The 18,547-nt window shown below is 43.5% G+C and overlaps 1 protein-coding gene across 1 annotated transcript in view; it reads right to left on the bottom strand.

Moving 5' to 3' along the window:
* GCN1 (GCN1 activator of EIF2AK4) overlaps positions 1 to 18,547 on the bottom strand; it is a 36,734-nt gene that overhangs the window by 14,765 nt on the left and 3,422 nt on the right. The window contains exons 8-37 of the mRNA XM_041489119.1: positions 18,225 to 18,293; positions 18,036 to 18,144; positions 17,554 to 17,628; positions 17,167 to 17,295; positions 16,893 to 16,943; positions 16,394 to 16,492; positions 15,949 to 16,122; positions 14,908 to 15,060; positions 14,059 to 14,151; positions 13,356 to 13,431; positions 13,029 to 13,188; positions 12,187 to 12,376; positions 11,946 to 12,070; positions 11,451 to 11,629; positions 11,186 to 11,279; positions 10,602 to 10,715; positions 10,222 to 10,420; positions 9,600 to 9,755; positions 6,906 to 7,087; positions 6,561 to 6,641; positions 5,956 to 6,099; positions 5,130 to 5,257; positions 4,777 to 4,966; positions 4,262 to 4,332; positions 3,372 to 3,537; positions 2,249 to 2,443; positions 1,819 to 2,065; positions 1,239 to 1,360; positions 815 to 929; positions 171 to 350 (exon numbers count right to left, since the gene is read on the bottom strand). Of these exons, the coding sequence (XP_041345053.1) occupies positions 171 to 350; positions 815 to 929; positions 1,239 to 1,360; positions 1,819 to 2,065; positions 2,249 to 2,443; positions 3,372 to 3,537; positions 4,262 to 4,332; positions 4,777 to 4,966; positions 5,130 to 5,257; positions 5,956 to 6,099; positions 6,561 to 6,641; positions 6,906 to 7,087; positions 9,600 to 9,755; positions 10,222 to 10,420; positions 10,602 to 10,715; positions 11,186 to 11,279; positions 11,451 to 11,629; positions 11,946 to 12,070; positions 12,187 to 12,376; positions 13,029 to 13,188; positions 13,356 to 13,431; positions 14,059 to 14,151; positions 14,908 to 15,060; positions 15,949 to 16,122; positions 16,394 to 16,492; positions 16,893 to 16,943; positions 17,167 to 17,295; positions 17,554 to 17,628; positions 18,036 to 18,144; positions 18,225 to 18,293 (4,066 nt within the window). The remainder of the gene's footprint in view (positions 1 to 170; positions 351 to 814; positions 930 to 1,238; positions 1,361 to 1,818; positions 2,066 to 2,248; positions 2,444 to 3,371; positions 3,538 to 4,261; positions 4,333 to 4,776; positions 4,967 to 5,129; positions 5,258 to 5,955; positions 6,100 to 6,560; positions 6,642 to 6,905; positions 7,088 to 9,599; positions 9,756 to 10,221; positions 10,421 to 10,601; positions 10,716 to 11,185; positions 11,280 to 11,450; positions 11,630 to 11,945; positions 12,071 to 12,186; positions 12,377 to 13,028; positions 13,189 to 13,355; positions 13,432 to 14,058; positions 14,152 to 14,907; positions 15,061 to 15,948; positions 16,123 to 16,393; positions 16,493 to 16,892; positions 16,944 to 17,166; positions 17,296 to 17,553; positions 17,629 to 18,035; positions 18,145 to 18,224; positions 18,294 to 18,547) is intronic.

The raw sequence follows: 18,547 nt of genomic DNA, 5'->3' as shown, positions 1-18,547 counted from the left end.
TAAAAACCCTGGAAGCAGACAGTTGCTGTTAAGCTTTGATGTTTTACTTCTGTAGGACTAGTTTCATTTCTATACAAATTTGCATTTAATCCTAAATACCATGAACCTAAACCTTGCTATTATAAACCACAGTCACATCAGGACATTAGAGATGCACAGACAGGTCTTACCCAGGATCTCTGGATTTCTGATGACAGACCCAATCTGCCTTAGAGCCTGCTGCCCTGCATTCTGCACCTTCACATGGGAATCTGTCAGCACTTCAGTGAGTTTGGGCACGATGTTGGGTAAACAGGAGGAGAGTTGTTTGGGAGCACAGTATGCCATAGCCCCCAGCAATTCCACTGAGCCTGTGAAGAAACAACGGCAAGAAAAAAAAGACAAAAGAAAAGACAAAACACAGTATTAAGAACTGATATGAGATGATGATCATATTTACTTCCAACTCAAATCTACCAGTCAGAGAGCACAAAGAAAGGCTGGAATGCATTAAGTCACTCTATGGCACCTAAAGACACCAAAAAATACTTTTCTTTTGTACAAGGGAGAAGGAATATGTTAAGAAAATTTCAGGTTCTGAAGGACAACTATAGAGATGGGATACAAACTGTCCCTTTGAATATGCCAGGAAGGAAATGGGTTACTCAAATGTGTCAGGGACCTCAGCTGTAAGAAGCTGGAGAAGTTCCACAGTCCCTTATAAGACAATAAACCATCATGGCCACGTGCAGGGATGAAGGAATACACAAGGCAGATGACAGCAAAGGGAACTGTGGGTCACTCTCAGTCATGTCAGGTGCATATCAGTCCATACCAGCTTTAGTTCTCCAAGATTCCTCTTCTAGTGCCGCAAGAAGCGATGGCAAAACCAGCTTCACTCCATGAGTACTCAGATTGCTCATTACAGCTTTGGCACAGTCATCTGCAGCCTCCAAGGAGAAGAGAACACTTACAAACTGTGACACAACACTGTTTTCCTTCCTCTGAGACTCTCTGGGAACAAAGCCTTCATGTAAATAGTGTCTCAGTGCAGTGATGCAGCTGGCTAAGTAGCTCCCAGTTAATGGCCAATGAAATCAGATGCTTTCAGTTACTAAGAAGATCAAATTGTTATTAGTGCTATCTCAAGGGATAGGTCACCTTCTCTATTTGCCTTGTTACAAACAGGATTCACATCCACATCCATGCCATCTGGGTTTTCTAACACTTTGTGATAGCAGAAATTTAAAGCACCTTACCTCTCTCACGTACTGGTTCCCATCTCCAAAACAAAGCAGCAGGTGAGGCAGCACATGAACCACATAGGGCTCAAACAGCTTCCCAAGCATGCTGCAGAGCATCTCAAAGGCAAACAGAGCCCCTAAAAACCCAAAAAGGACAGTCAGAGGATGTCTTCTTTTAAGGAGCATGGGAAAAGAAGATACAATTTGCCAAATATTGTTCCAAAAGCACTGAAATCTCACAGCTGAAAGTCTCTTGCTTTCTTGCCCTTATGGCTTGTACTGTAGTAGGGATTTGTGGCCTCAGAAAAGGAGCTCTCCCCCAGCATCACCTGCCTTTGGAAACAGGAGAAGGGGGGCACATCCGTATCGTTTAGCACTAGAAATTCTTCCACCACAATGTGAACCGAGCAATTTTGGGACACTATACACAACCAACAGCCTCACAAGAGATACTTCCCATTTCTTTCTTGGCAAACTTTAGTAAAATAGATGTAGCTAAACCAAACACAGGGGTGCAGGAACTTCACCTGACCACAGTGGTAGTAGGTACAAGAGAAATCATGAGTATGTGGATGGAAAAGCTCCTGTCCCTTACCCTCCCGCCGGCGGAAGTTCTTCTTGTCCTGGATAGCATCGGTCAGCGTGGTCATCATCTCCTGCTGCTTGAGAGAGAGAATGCCCAGGCCTTTCACCAGGCCTGCCAGACCATAGGCTGCACCTTTGCGCTCAGCATACTTATCAGACTCCAACAGCAGCTGCATCAGCTTCTGAATCATTCCTCCTGCATCTTCCTTAATTGCAGGCACTAGAGGTGGTAAACAGCTTGCCACTGACTCTTGAACCTAGAAAACAATCCACCAGCCACCAGATCACAAAACAGTCATTACCAACATAAATTCCCCTTAGAATGCACCCCAAGTGAAACCTTTCTGTCACCATTTTTAATCTGTCTGCCATCCCTAACAGTATCCTGGTGTTAACCTGCCTCTGTGTGGAACATGACAACTCATCCCAAAGGCACCTACCTGCTGAGAAGGGGTGGACAAGGCTGCTATCAGTTTGCCAACAATTGGTTTCACTTTAGGGTCACTCTTGTCCAGATGTTTTGCCAGTGACCCCATCAGAATGACCACGCTTTGCCTGACAGCATCATAACTGGCATCATTAGGAGCATTTTTCAGGAATTCTTCAAACACTGGCAAGAGAGAGTTAACATTGTCCTGAAAAACAAAACCACAGAACTTGCCACTAGAGTCCACTCAGAATGAGATTTGTTATGCTCAGTGGACTTGTTTGTTCTTCTCTGAGCCAACAACTGAACAATCACACTGTATTTACAGTTCATTTCATGTGTCACATCACATAAAACCTTGTACCATCCCGACAGGCAACAAATATTTCCTGCTAGAGAGAAATTAGTTCAAAATTAGAATCCCCAAGCCTGCCAGCATGATGTTCTGCCAGAAGCAACACAAGCTTCCAGGCCTGAACATCAATGCCCGCTCCTCTGCTTGCCCCATTTGCCAAAGGAGAGCAGAAACATCAAACTTCACATTGTTTTTCTAAGAAACATAATGAAAGAATGAATAATATGAAAATACCCCAATTGTCGTGGGCTAAACTAAAGAATACAGACATATGTTCAGAGGTGACTGGCACATATGAGGAAATTAGAAGCTGAGCAATTCACACCCTGCACACCTTCCCCATCTGACACCGCTGGGGAAGAGCTGGCAGGGAGAAGGATGGTCCTCAGCTCCTGAATGTTTTAAGTTTAATTAAGCAAACAATCATCAAGGTTTCATGTCTTGCTTTACATGAAGCCTGAAAAGGAATTCTCATCTTCACAGGATTAAAAGATCTATGGTCTGATCATACTTTTAATACTTTTATACTATTTTAACTCCAATTGATCCAGAGATATTACGTTTTATAGCAATGACAGGGATGAACCACACTTAGTCAACTCTAGACACTAACAGAACAACTCTGAACACAAAAATTCCTAAATGAAAGTTTTCAGCTGTTACAAGTAACAGCAACCTCTAAGAATTTTTTTTTTTTTTCAAATCTATGGGCTTCAACGCAGTATCTACAAATCCATTACATTTTTTTTCCCCTGACAGAGACAGAAACATTCAGACTTACTTTGCCGTGAGTGTTGAGTGTTGAAAGAGCTGCATCCAACATGCACTTCCTGACCTCAGGACTGCGATCATTCAGAGCATCTGGCACAAAGAACTGAAAGAGGGGCTTCACCTGAGAACTGTCCAGATGCTCTGAGAGCTTGTTAAGGGCCAGTGCAATGCCACACCTGAGAAGAAGGTGATGAGCCTGTGAGCTTACTGACTTCTAACAGAACTGAGAGTTCACAGTCACATTTGTTATCAGCAGCAATTACAGAAACTGAGAGCGAGAACATGATGGAAACAAAATGCCTCAGAGTGTCCAACCTCTGTGCATTTCATTACATAACTCAATGCTGCAGTCTCCCACAAGGACAACAATCCCTCAGCCATATAATAGCTTTTATCTCAATTAGGCTTTAGGGATACTTGAGCCAACTTAGACATCAGGATCACTTGAACTACTGCTGAAATGCAGCAGCTTTACAACAAGGTACACCAGCATTAAAGGATAGATTAGCTCAACACAAGTAGCAAACAAGATGATCTCCAATTAAACCTGTACAGAACATACAAGTAAACAGAAAGTAATTATCCAATCTGGAATTTGGCCAGTTCATTAAGGCTTGCACTGCTGCTCTTGAAACAATCAATGGCCCATACAGAGGTGGGAACATGGTAAGCTAAGATAAAAATCAGACAGTCTGAGAAGGAAAGACTGTTTTTATCAGGATAATGAGATGACAGCACCCAATATTTTGATGGAGTTCTACCTGCTCCCAGTTTGCTTGAAGGGCACATGAAAACAGCAAGTCAATACAACTGCATGTAATTTTTTGTTCTAAATAAAAATCAAAACCATTTCATTTGGGTGCACAGGAAGTGATGAGATCAATCTGAATACGACTGTACCTTGCTTCCCATTGGTCAGGTGGTGATTCAGATATCACTCGTCCCAAAGCATCCAAAACTGGAGGTGGCCTCTGGAAGGAGAAAAAATTTCATTAAAATGCCTTTTCCAAGGACAGGCATGCAGAGAATTTGGCAACCACACCTGCAATGCCATTTGATAATACACAGTTATGATACCACTAGCACAGTTATGATACCACTAGCAGAAGAGCAAAGTAAAAAGACAAGCAGAAAGCAAGTTTGAAGTCAAAATTACTTCAACTGACACTGCCTACCACAGCCTTTCTGTATCATCTAAGGCACCCCTCCCACCTGTCCAATGGTGCCATTAGTGGCTGATAACATGAAGTGCAAGACACTGAAGTCTGTGCTAAGTTCAAACAGGACAACAGTAGATTCAATGCACATCTTCAAGACAGACAGAAGGAAAAGTGACCAACAAAATAAAGCAGCAGCTCATGGCTGTTAGGGCATGCCTAGGGGCATGCCTAACCCCTTAGGGCAAAAGTACTTACATAGAGCTTCTCCTGGTAGATCTCTGTGAGCTTGCTCATGACCTCTGCTGCTCGCTTTCGGTACTGAGCTACAGCTCTGGAAAGAGCCTCAGCCCCTGCCTGTCGCACTGCCTCTTCGTGGTAGATGACATCTTTGATCAGCAGGGAGCACAGGTCAGGCTGCAGCTCCAGACCCATGGACTCCCACAGCCTGCAGCACACACACAGAGGTGATGGGTCACCCTTCAGCAAAGAAGCCATTGCCACATGTACAACTGCAGAGACCTACAGCTGCCCTCCAGCTGAGTGTAGCGCCATGCCATGGGCAGAGAAAAGGTCCCCCTAAAACCCAATCAACAAAGAAGAACCCTTACCTCTCTGCCAGCTTCTGAATCTCATCTTCAACATCAAACTTAACCACCCAGAGGCGACGCAGCAGGTTCAGTCCATTCTTCTCATCACTGTCTGGGGTTGGTAGAACCATTTGTAGCTCCATCAGTCCCTGAATTAGTTAACAGGAAAATCAGTGCAAGGATCTGATTTTTAGAAACAGATGCTTTAAAACACTTAAAACTTTTGGCAAGTCAAGCTCTCAAGTGATTGGAAGTGTCAAAATTCATGTTTGCTTGTGCCTTACACTGCCCATGGTGGTCAAGGACTTCCTATTGCTAGTAGGTGAGATGGTGGAACTCAAGAACAGTGCTCCACAGACAGGTTGCAGAGAGCCTCTGGTAACTACAATCTGTTCTGCTTCTAAGTACAGACAAAACAGCTCAGGTGGGCTAAACTGGAATTTGTTTAATGGCAAAGAACACCAAGCACCCTTGATGCTTTTCTTTCTGTGTTCTCAGAAGTGACTAAGCCCGAAGCTTTCCAATAACAAGGCCTAGTACAGACAGGAATTTTTTGACAGCTTCTCTCTTTAAGACTAAGCTCTATCCAGTTGTAAACAGAAGGTGTTAAGTAGTCCTAATTATACCTCTTTTAAGGAAGCAAAGGTGTGGATAAACCCAGAGGACCCCTTTCTGCAGATAAATCCGGCACAAAGAGCATGACTTGGAGCATTATTGTTCAGACTGCCTCTGACACACTGCCCAAACCCTGGCATCACAGCTGACACCTCTCTGCATCAGTGCTAGAGAAGATCCACCTCCCAAAAACTTAAGGAATTTGGTGTGACCCTGAATGATTCGCACCTACCCTGAGAGCTGCATCTCGAACGTTCATGCAGGGAGACTGCAGGGCCTGCAGCAGCACATCGATCTCCTCCTGCTCGGCGTAGGCACAGCCGTCCTCACCGCTGCTGCTCGCGCACAGCGCCGTCAGCGCCTCCGAGGCCAGCACCTACAACAGCCCCAGCACGTGGCACAGACTCCACTACACCCTGAACTGATGTCAGAGCAAGCAATGAGTGCTGCCACGGCAGAAGAAGTTCACAAAGAACAGTGACAAAACTGTGACAAGTTCAGCCCAACTCTTTGCTTTTTATTACTGACCTTTCTGCCACCTCATCCCTTACAACAAACACTCAGAGGAGAGACTACTGAGCTTATGTGGCAGAGCAAGGCCTTAGAGAAAGAAAAAATGTCACCTCTGGAAGACTGAAGAATATATTTGGTGCAATAAAATCCACAGAAGAAAAGATGTAGACATTTTAATCCAAGAATACCATAAACACAGAAGAAAACTGGGAATGTATCAACAACCAGCATCAGAGACTTAAACCATTGGGTACATTTCCCTCATTTAGAAGCTGATGAAACTTAGGGAGAATGCTGACTGTGGTTATGAAGTTGAGCACTCACCTGTAACCGTGGAGAACCTGTTCCTATCACCCGGGTCAGCAGAACCAGCATGTCCCTGCGGGGCAGCAACTCTGGGCCATTCTGAAAGGTTGAGGGGAGAAAAGGGCAGGGGAGGAAGGAAAAAGACTTTTATCCTGTGATTTCATAGTGCCTTGCCTATGTATGACACTCCTTAAAACATCCCAGTCAAAACCTAGGGCTGGACAGGTACCAAACCCATGGCAGAAAACAATCCTATACAGGTAACTTTAACCTGGAGAATTCATCTGCTTTGTCCAGTTTACACATCAGCTGTTTTATCCCATGGCTCATCTGAAGGAGATCATCTGAACCCACAGCTCTCACCTCATCCACCAACAAAGACTGGCCATTTCCTGATGATCTCAGCTGAGCATGGACTGTAAGAATCTGCAGAATCTTGACCAGGAACTCCTCCTTGTCTTCGCTGTTATGGGGGGTCTCAGTCATAACCGTCTTCAGGAGAGGAAAGACTAAGGAAAATGCTGGAGCTGATAATGGGGCAGCACCTGTGAAAAGGAAAAAAACATCCTGTGAACACAGCTGATCCTCCATGACTTGGTTGATAATACTGACTGGTATAAAATGTAAACTTGAGTAGCCCACAATAGATATGGCCAAGCTTCAGCCTCATGCACAAAGATGCTGAGTAAACCTAAGTATTTGCCCTTTAGCAGCAGCAACAGTGTAGCTCCAAAAGTGACTTTTGGCATTTCAGTGTTAGGTTAAGGGTAGGACTTGATGATCTTAATGGTCTTTTCCAACCTAAATGATTCTCTGATTCTACCTGGCTTCAATTAAAGTCACATTAGGATTTCAAATTACTACCAATGCCTCAAGAGTACAGAAATACATACTGTAAATGGAATTGAAACAATTCAATTAATTAGACAGTCACTTATAAAATGCATTTGTCCCAAAGCAAGTCGCTGTTTGTCAGCTGCATTTCCTTTAAACACTTCCTACCAACCTAGCTAATCTGTCATTCCAGCCTTCAGCTGGATCCTTGAGAATTAAGTCCGTCTAATTCTGGTGCAAGATTCAACTCCCCTCCCCTCCTTGAAAAAATTAAAGCTTTTGGATTCCCATTGTTAAAAGATTTTGCTCCTTCCTTTCTACAGGGCCTTGGCTATAGCATATAACAAATGCTCCTTCCAGTCTTTCATTAGTCCAGTTAATATTCAAGTATCAGGTGTCTACAGAAAACATTTCCTTTCTATATCCTATCTGTGCTGACAGAGAACGCCCAAGTTTAAATTTCTAAATGCAGATGAAGAGCATTGCAGATACAATACTGCAGTATTAGTCAGCTTATCTAGGGCAAAAATACTGCAAAAGTAGTTCAAGGGAGAAATACTAAATCCCAAACACGTTCTGAGCTCCTATTTAACATGAACAGCTTCAGTAAAACCCTCTCTATTTCTCATATGGGATTTTTCTCTCTGTTTGCTCAGTATCTGTTTGCTTTTACACTTTTTTAATTATTGGCTGGATATTTTTAGCGTTAAACTACTGTCCCTCTATACACAGCAGGAGGAAGAAAGCTTTACTGGAGGAGAAAAATGTTCTACTCATACAGTAGCTGGTATTGACCAACACAAGAAAGATTATAGGATGTATCTTGGCATTTCAGCAATGAATGATAAATTCTGTCAATCACATTGCCAGGAGGTATGGTATCTCTTAGGTCTCATAGTAACCTAAGAAATTAATCTCTACTAAATCATATCACACAAGTATATTCCAAAGAACTTTGAAAATTAGGAAAAATCCTTTGGGAATATAGTATGACTTGTCCAACAGAGTGCTGTGGAAACTACTGCCCTTCTCTTGCAAAAGTGGAAAAAAATAATTAGATATTAGTATAATTAAACAATATAGGAAATCTTGAAGGACTGAAAATACTTCCACTATTTTCTTATGTTCTAGAAATAAGCCTGAAAAAGGATTCAAATGTTAATGAATGTGCACTTACTACAGCAACAAATTGCACAATGGTGACAATCAAATTATCACTGAGATGTTCAGCACTGAAGTGGTGATCAGCATGGCCAATGGCCACTGGTCAGCTGTGACAGTGACACCAGTCACACCACTGAACAGCCAGAGAACTGAACTATGGGGCTAAGGGACCAAGCAGAATCCCACATTTCCCTTAAAAATACACCTCTCTCAGAGTACACCCTGGGACAGCCAAAGCCATTCCTACGCCCAAAGGACTCACACAACTCTCCTCTTCTGAACTGTCATCTTCAGTGGAGTGGCACAAGTACTTGTGCACTCCACTGTGAAGAAGATTCTGGAAGCAACCTAAATAAAAACTAACTCCAGGAAATAAAATTTTTTAAAAATCAAGAAAAAAAGTTTACTTTAACTCAAATCATTACCTTGCACTGTAAAAATATTGCTGCTTGCCATGACGTTACAGAGTGGAGAGAACTGCTCTTTCTACAATCATGCCAGTATAAAATATTCATGAACTGCAGCACCACACAGCAAACAAGCAGAGGCCATGGGCACTTCACTGCTGCAATCACAGATAACAGCAATTATTTTGTCTTTCCACTTAGTCTCACTGAATCCCTTATACTAAGTGGTGCTGAAAGGTAGGAGCTGTCCTTGGCAAAGATGAACCTTAATTTCACTGCTGTTATTTCTGTGTGAACCATTTTAAGAAAAAATACTGTTATTTCATTTCTACACTTAACTATAGTTGCAACATTACTTCTACTACTAGCAGCAGAAAAAAAACCCTTAAGGTTTTTCACAGCTATGAACAGCTATCCAATTAAAAAAGAAAAAGTGAAGTTTTGTTTGCAAAATATAATACAAACTCTGAAAATTAAAGCAGTCCCTAGTTATTGGAGGTGGGGGCAGTGTCAGCAGGATGTACTTTAAAAAAGAAAAAGTGAAGTTTTGTTTGCAAAATATAATACAAACCCTGAAAACTAAAGCAGTCCCTCAGTTATTGGAGGTGGGGGCACTGTCAGCAGGATGTACCGTATCTACCACACTTCATACCTGGCTCTCCCTTGCTGGTTCGGCTGGGAATGGTGTGGGCATGCAGCAAACTGACCACTCTGTTCAGAGCAATAGGCAGCTCTTCCTGACACCAGGATTCATCTAATTCACACTCTGGTTTCATCAGGCGCAAGGTCACATGGCTTACCAGAGTACCTGGAATGGAAGAGTGAAGAATCCATGAGAGGGCTAAACAAAAAGACTTCTCGAGAGAAAAAGCCCCAGGAACACAGACCCAAGAATTGTAACAAAGCTCTGGGCAAGAGCCCAGGCTGCAGAGAGACTCAGAGCAGGAAGCCCAACCCAGGGCTCTCAGGGGACAGATTTCTTCATGTGTGTGAGTTACACTCACACCCTCCAAACTCTGCACAGGAAGATGGTCCCACAGTGACCAGCTGCTCCTCAGAGCTGGTCACTGACCAGACAAGTCCTTGTCTTTGGTCCCAGTCCTACCCAGCAGTAGGATCTCTGGGAAATCACAGTCATCTCCCTAAGCACTGTTCCAGGTGGTTTTTCCTCTTGGCTTCCTGTGGTACAAGGTCATGATCCACAGTCTGTAAGAGCAAGAATTTTCACCACTTTCAAAATGACCTGCCCTTAAAAAGCAACTGCAAATACTCACCAAAGGTTTTCAGTCGAGCAGGCATGACACAGGAAGCTAAGGAAAGAAAAGGCTTCTTAATCCTTGGAGCAGCCAAAGGAGATCGAAAAAGTGGCAAGAAGGAACTGATGAGACCAGGGATGTACTGAGTGAGACCGGGAGGCTTTTTCTTTATTACAGTGTCCAGGAGTCCTAGAGCTGTTTCCAGCTCATTATCAAGCTGTTAGAAAAACAGTTCAAGATATTACCATAAAAAAAAAGCACCACTGGGAAAAAAAATCAATTCAATCTCATTTCTAATAACAGAAACAAATAGATGATTGCTACACCATTTTCTCTCCATCGAAGTGACTGGGGTCATGGTGGCTTCAGAGGTGACAAAAAATACAACCAAACCTCACCTCCTTCAGCCGTTTCCTTATCTGGGCCTCCCTTTCCAGCTGTGCATGCATCAGCTCCTTCTGCTTGCTCGTCAGCTGCACTTCATCCTTTATTCCCTTCTTCTTCTTTATCTCCTGCAACAGAGAGCCATGATCATCATCTGGGAGCTACAAACACCATCCCTTCAGTTAGTCAGAGAAGCAAGTTGGAAACAGGGTTTTTTGCAATTTATTTTTAAAACAGTATCAAAATATCCTTCCAAGTATATCCCTCTTGAGTACAGACACAAAATGGAAATCAGCAGGTTAACAGCACTTTAGTGTCCCTCAGCATAACATAAGTTTCTCTGCATTGGTCACAAATTATTTGGGATCATTAAAAAGTGCTGTCCAGTTCATTTACAGGGGGTGCTATGTCACCCTCCCCAGAGCTAAGAGAAGTCAACCTTTGTTTAAAAAATGGGATACATACAGATAGAAATATTCCAGGTAGTTCAGAGAATCTTTCCTACCAGCACACAGACATATGCCAGAAGCCATGGAACAACACAAAACTTGCAGTGAAGATTCTGACCAGCCTGGCATTCCTTTTTCCATCAACTCACCTCCTTCAGCTCCAGCTCAATGATTTGCTCCTTGAAGGAATAAGCTTTGTTCTCCCTCTTCATGTTAGCCTTTTTCATACTATCCTGTTGAGCACTGAGAAGGAAAAGTAGAGAAAGAATCAGCACTGCTCTGGACTAAGGACCAGGAATAAAAATCCAGGAACTTCTGTGCAGAAAGAGCATCTGACACACCCAGTCACCCACTGACAAGAATATCAGCAGTGATCAATCCATCCCCAGATGCACAGAAATTATGAAGACTTACCTTTGTATTATAGATTTGTCATACAGTTCTCCCTCGGGTGTCTTCATGATGGCAAATTCCTCTCGGGTAACCTGGCACAGAGCTGGATTCTCCATTGATGCTGAGATAGTGCTGATGAGCTGTGGGAGCACTCTGCCAGGTAAAAGCAGGGAGAGAGACCCCACTGCATTCATAGATGACTGTCAGGAAAATGGAGGAAAAAACATAATCAGTCTTGCTTAAAATTGTCTCTGAGAAGTACATCCTGCTGAGACAGCCCCCATTACATTCCAATCCCCAATTCAGTTCAGTGGGTATTTGAATGTTATCTAAAATTCTACTCAGTTGCTGGTACATTATTTTCCTCTTAATTCCCAGCTCCTTTTCCCCAGAGACAGTCTCTTTTAACCTCCCTCTTCCACACCTTTTAGACAGCTCTCCTTCCTTATACACCAGTTAGTACTGAACTCCTCCCAGATATCTCCCAAAACTATCGTAAGGAAAGCAGCTTATCACCTGGTTCTCCAGAGTGTAGCTGGTGATCCTGGGTAAAATGTCATTCAGATGTTTGGTAATGAAGTCTTTAGGATCTATCTTCATCTTGATGAGGAGGGCTGGCCAAAGCCCTGGCTGCACGGCCACTAGCAAGAAGAATAAATGAGGATAATAAACATGAAGCAGGTTGCTGGCACAACAAAACAAAAAGGTACAATAAAAACTCATACACTGGCCATGAGAGTCTTATCTCTGCACTTACCTACAGATGGATGATGGCTCACCAGCAGCATCTCCAGGGCCAGCTTCTCTGGCTCAAAGGAGTCCACATCAAGCCCTGCCACACTGGAGATGACACAGAGGGCCTCATGCAGCACACGAGGGGGAATGTATGTCCTTCCCAGCTCCGACAGCTCTCCTGCCTCTGTCACCAGCACCTCGTGAGGCAGAACCTGAATGGAGAACACCAAACCTCCCTGAGACCTGAACACACCTCCCCACAGTAACACCAGGCTGAATGCCATCTCCCTGTCAATACCAAAAATGTGAAGTTTTCAAAGGAAAGAAGTGGGTAAGGATAACAGCACAGGGATGACAGTGAATGACAGTGGCAAGAAGATTAGGAATGGAGGACTATATTGGATTTGGCAAGCTGGGGTAAAATAAAACTAAAATGATCACTTCTGGCAAAGACTCTGGAAAAGGTTGAGCCAGCTGGCTGGGAACATTATGCTCAACTTCTGCAGTCTATAAGCCAGGGCTTATAAAGAACCAAGATACAAAAAAAGAAATTAAGCACTTGGTCTTTCAGCAGGTATTAAATCTGCATTAAAATAATAAAAATACATTGAAAACTACAGCTTCCTCCCCAAAATATTTTGCATATGTCTTTTCTATGTATGTAGGGAAGACTAGGCATACCCCAGACATTGATACTGTAATATGCAGCAATCCTGTAAAAAGTGGCATTCCAGAAGATCATCCATCTGGAGCTGAATCCTGTTCACATCAGCCTGTATGTCAATGCTATCAGCAAACCTAGGGCAGGGAGGTGATTGGCACCACTCAGACATCTGTCTGAGCACACACTTGCTGGCTACTCACCTTATGAGAACTGAGAACCACTTTGAGTTCCTCCAAGAGCCCATAGGCCAGCTTGTACCCTCCCAGAGAGGACAGGAGCTTCTTCACGGTTTGGTGGGCCTGCCTGCGGACGTGCCAGGTGCGGCTCAGCAGCACGGCCACCAGGGCACGGTGGTACTGCCTGCAAACACAGACACAGGGGTTAGCCAGGGAGCCAGCTCTGCAGCCAAGGGGACACAAAGGCACCACGAGTTCAACATTCCCAGGCCCACCTCCCCAGTGCCCACAGCAGCACTCCGGGGTCAGACAAGTGCACCGGATTGGGGACAGCAAGTGCACCGTACGTACTGAACTTTGCTGTCAGGCAGCCGCTGTGCATGATCCAAGAGCAGGCGCTCTGTCAGCTGCAGCACTGTGCACATGGCTGGGGGAAAAGAGAAATATTTAAAACAGAATGAGATTTTGTAAGGAAACAGATTTTTTTACCTGAAAACAAATGAACAGCAAACAGGACACATTAAAATAGCTCCCCAAGCTGAGCCTCTACATAATCTTCTCATTGAAGTTAGAGACAAATCCAACTCAGATCTGCCAGCACTGGGAACTGAACCATGATTTCATTGAAATGTTGTTAGCTGGATCCCAGGACAATTTTCCTGGCCATTGTGTGTGACCTATTTTGGCCTAAGTTGACAGAGCAAAACAAATTATAAACACCACGCTCAGTGCTTCTGTTCTGTTAATTCCTGAGCCCTTCCAAAACAGCTTCAATGGCAATGAAAGGGGTACTGAGTGTCATCTGTCACAAGGCCCATCCATTTCTTTATCATTTGGAATGATAAATGAGTGATAACTCAGGTTCATCAAGAAATAAATTAATTCATTTTCAAACTTAGCCTACAGCTACTGTAGATGTACTCTGAAGAGTACACACCTCCTTTTAATCTGAAACTGTTCTCCAAGGACACAGAACAGGGCTAACAACATTAGTTGTCAAGTACTAAGAAACACAGTTAAACAGCAACTGGATATACAGTAACTGCCAATTTACCTTCCTCTGATGCAGACTGCAAAAACTTCTCAGATGTAAAAATTTGTTTTTTCTCATCCAAAATCAGCTGCCAGAAACCACTCAGCTTAGACTCTGACAGGAAAAGAACAGATGTCCATCAAGGATGTTTCAAAATAAGTCAGAACTCATCAGTGTACATAAAATACAGTAGAATTCTCTCTCCTTAAATTCCTCAAGTGACTTCTAGCTTTCCTGGTCTTCAATTCTAAGGTTCTCATTTCTCTCATGCAGAACTATAAACACACCCAAAAAACACCGGCTGACAAAAATACCTTTCTCTGACTTATAGGTGTGAAATGTAAAGTCTGATTCGCCTTAATCTTTCATAGGGCAAACCTTCCTAGAAGTAAAGAAGAGGAGGAAAGTGGTGTGTTACTTTTGGTAGAACACGCCTCATTTTATGTCCTGGCAGATGTATGAAGTCAAGAGAGCTCTTGTAATATCCTCTAATGGGAGACAGAATTCCAGTCCCTATGCTTTCCAAAGGTTTGTAAAAACACTACCCAAATAACAATCAAATAATACTTCCAATGCATCAGTCAAATCCAACCACTTAAGGTCAGGGTGAAATCTCCTGTCAGAATAAAGAGGAATATTGCCCTATGTGAATGGAAGCTGGAATTTGTAAAGCCATGGAAGAGTAAGAACTCTTCACTGACATAAATGAGAGAGATGGGAATTAATCTTTCCCTGCTTTATAGAAGCTCAATGATGCTCTATGTAGAAACTATATACAGATTAAGAAATAGTATCTCCTGCACACTGTCAAAAGTGTTAACCCTCAGAACGTGTTTATATTGGATTCTGCCAGCTGTTTTGTGACCTTACCAGTTTGTCCTTCAATTACAGACATCCTGCAGATCAACAAAGCTGCAGCAACTCCTTCAGTTACCATGGGAACCTGAGTACTTTGAGATGCTGCTTTTTCCACTGTCTGGATCAGCATCGGCAGCAAGTCCATTCCCTGCAATAATGTGTCACCTGAGGGGACAAAAAAGACAAATTACAAAACAGCATGGTCCTCACTTTACAACCCAGGCATCAATGTTTTTTCTGCTGCCAGGAGACAAGGAGAGGAATCAGACACACACTGGGAACACGGAATCTCCCAAAGTATTTGCCAATCACTATCACTAAATTGCAGCTATGAAAAGCTCAATGGCAACCAGTCCTTTTCTCACAGACAGAACAGTCCCATCTCAACAGATTAAGTTTCTGTTCATGGGATGCAAAAGAAATGCTAATTCAGTTACATTAAAGGAATCACTTCAAATCACAGGAAGTCTGACTTCAAAGATTAATGTTTGCCTGAGAGAGGGAAAGCAAATTCCTGGCAAGACATGACCATCTGTTTCCCTTCAAACATTCAGAAGTTAAGGAATCCCAGAGGTCTACAAATGTGGATGAAATGCTGCAGTCAGAGGGGGCAGGACCAACAGATGTCAATCCTGAGAGGATACCAAAAGAGAGTAATTTCTTGAGTTCTTCATTTCAAACACAGAAATTTTTTTTTAGACTTTCCAAAAGTCAAAGCCAGAGACCAAGATCCAACTGTGCTGGGTGCTATATAGAGCAGAAGTATGCCCCCTGAGCTAGAATTTAATTGTAAGACAAAAATCAATCAAAAATTACTTTGAGATATATGAAAGACAGCATGATGGACAGCATGATTAGTCATACAGTGAAACAAACCACCTTTACAAACCTGAAGGCAAAGAGTTTAAGGAGAAATACGAAGGAGGTCAGTAAAAAGACACTGCCTTACAAAATCTTTCCTAATGTGCACAGCTCTCTGTGTCAGGAAGTACAAAGGTTGCTAACCCTCCTAAGCCCCACAACCAAGAGTTATTAACAGCTGCCCAGTTTTACCTTTGAAGGAGGCTAGCATGCACTGCAGGTAGGCATGTCTCACTGCTGAAGTCGAGGTTTTAAGGCTGAAGGCTTTCTTTAGCCATTCTATCAGCTTTTTAGGAACTTCTGTGGTGAAGCGAACACACCAAAGAGCCAGGACAGAGACTGCATGAACCAACGTGCCTTCATGGACTGGGGAGAAACACAGAGCTCACATCAGTTCAGCAATTGCAGAAAGCACAGAACAGAAAACAGAAAGCAGGTAACAACATCAGGATGCAGGAAAAGAACACGTGCTCCTAACAGGCAAAACACAGTCACCCTGGGGTTGCTCATCAAAACAGGGCAACAGATTCTCTTACACAGCAGGCAAGAATCCAGATTAGTCTTGAATAACCATGTGAAAACCCTGTTCAAGATGAACACAGCTTAGCAAACCCAGAACAAAGGCAAGAGGTCTCACCTTCTTGTTGCAGGAAAGGGATGAAAAGCTCAGCCACAGTTGCACTCAGAGCTTGGCTGGAGGGTCCAGAAACTACATGGTGACTAAGGCTGCCAATCCCTGAAAGGACAGAATTCTCTCAGTAGTTCCCAAAGCAGCAGCACAACATCTAAAACCAATCAAGAACGACCCTTCACACTTCAATCCTTGCACAGACATCTCTTTTTCTTGTCACTACATCTGGATATCACATCCACCATGTACCACGCTGCCAGATCTCTGTCTTCATTTTCACTCTGGGTGCAAGTCATCTTCTTTGAAGAAAATTTTTGGCCTATCAGCCAATTATTTTCTTTGAATAGAAAGTCACTAACTGGTATATGGTATCCAGCACCCTTTAGGGCTTCAACTACAGCCAATTTAGAGTGACAGGCTGAAAATCCTAAAGGCTGAGGATCCCTTCCATTCAGCCTTCTGCTCAATTTCTTCCACCAGAGAAGCTTTCTTCCAGGATCCTCACCTGAAAGGACACTCATCTTCTGAGCAACAACTGTCAGCTTCCCCTCTGAGCCTGCCAACAAGAAACACAAAGGTGAGAGGTTATTACAGACAACAGCTCTGTGTTACATCAAGAATCTCCTCCAAAACACTAAAGCTTGCCCCATTATTCCTGATCCAGGCTGAGCCACCCCTTCCATACAGGCAGTAAAGAGAACAGAAAATGCAATACACAAAACTCCTTGAGGCTGTCAAACCTTGATTCATCCCCACTGCTTATCCTACAATTTACTCACCCCCTAAGATGGCAAAAAGGTGCCTGCCCAGAGACTCCACAGCCGAAGGATCGCTGCACTGCCGAGCCAAGTTCTTTAATGCCACAACTGCTTCATCCATCAGCTGCACACTGTTGGATTTCAGATGACCTAGAAAATAACACACGAGCCAAGAGATCCTTATGACAAACTGCATAAAATCAGCAAGTAAGGATTATCTTTACATGTGGCTTAAAGCAGCTTCTGGAACCATCATGTGAACTATTCCAGTTCCAATTTACAGCATCATGCTCCCTCCCACCTAAAACAACCTTTTCACCAGCAATCAAGCTGTTGTAGGTACAGCCAGAAAGTTGCAGAAAGCTTTATTGTGAATTCATAGTTCCCTCCAGAAGTGAGAGTACTTACTGGCCAGTCCTTTCATGATGTCTAGAGCATACTGACTAAGATCCAGGTTCACAGATACAAGCAAGCAAGAGATTGCTGACAACATAAGAGATAAAAACAGTTACTTAACAAAATGTGATATGCCATTAGCATTTTAATACACTCTTCCCCACAGTTCACATCAAGAGCAGGCAGGTTAGTAAGGAGTAGGAATTTTTAAAAACCTACTGAAATTGATGCCAAATGAACAGAATAATTCAGGATTATTCTTAGCACTCGGCTGTGAAATCCTGTCCTTGGTGCAAACAGTAGGTATCACACACCCTGACACTTGGGATCACACCACAAGTGTTGCTTCTCCACGTTTAACCCTTGATGCCAGACAATCCTGCCTGCACTCGGTGACCAAAAGCATAGCCCAGAGTGACACTGCCCCAACAGCTCAAGAGTGATAAGGATTTAGGCTCTTTGACAGAGCAATGCAGAGGTGGTGACAGACTCACTTTCAGTTACATTCTCGGGGCTCCGCAGCAGGGATTTCTGCAGAGTTGGCAAAACAGAGTCCTTGAATTCAGCATGGGACATGTAGCGAAGCAGCGGAGAACAGCTGTCCTGCAAAGGGGACAGGGCACTCAGCACAGGGCAGTGCTGCCTGTGGACAACATCACAAGCAGCTCTAAACACTGTCTCACCAGCACATGCTTCTGAGGCTTTGTCTTGCTCATAAGGATGGTCTTCAAGTAGAAATCCAGGAGAGCACTCTGAACAAGCAGAAACACCAGATTACAGCCACATCTCAACCTGTACATAGCTCCCGGCACACCGTCAGGTGCCAAGATGGACACCCCATCTCCTCCTCCTCTGAAAGCTTTCCTTCCACCCTCACATGAGCCAGTCAAGCAGTGCTCCCTGCTGTACCCTGAGCCCAGCACTCAAACCACACTGAGAGCTACATGCTGCCTTTCATTCCCACAACAGGGACAAGCTGTATGTTGGACATCCACAGAAATGCACA

Source organism: Pyrgilauda ruficollis, unplaced genomic scaffold (genome assembly GCF_017590135.1).
Source record: "Pyrgilauda ruficollis isolate IOZ18807 unplaced genomic scaffold, ASM1759013v1 scaffold9, whole genome shotgun sequence".
In the NCBI taxonomy this organism is placed as follows: Eukaryota; Metazoa; Chordata; class Aves; order Passeriformes; family Passeridae; genus Pyrgilauda; species Pyrgilauda ruficollis.
This window is presented reverse-complemented; position numbering and strand designations above follow the sequence as displayed.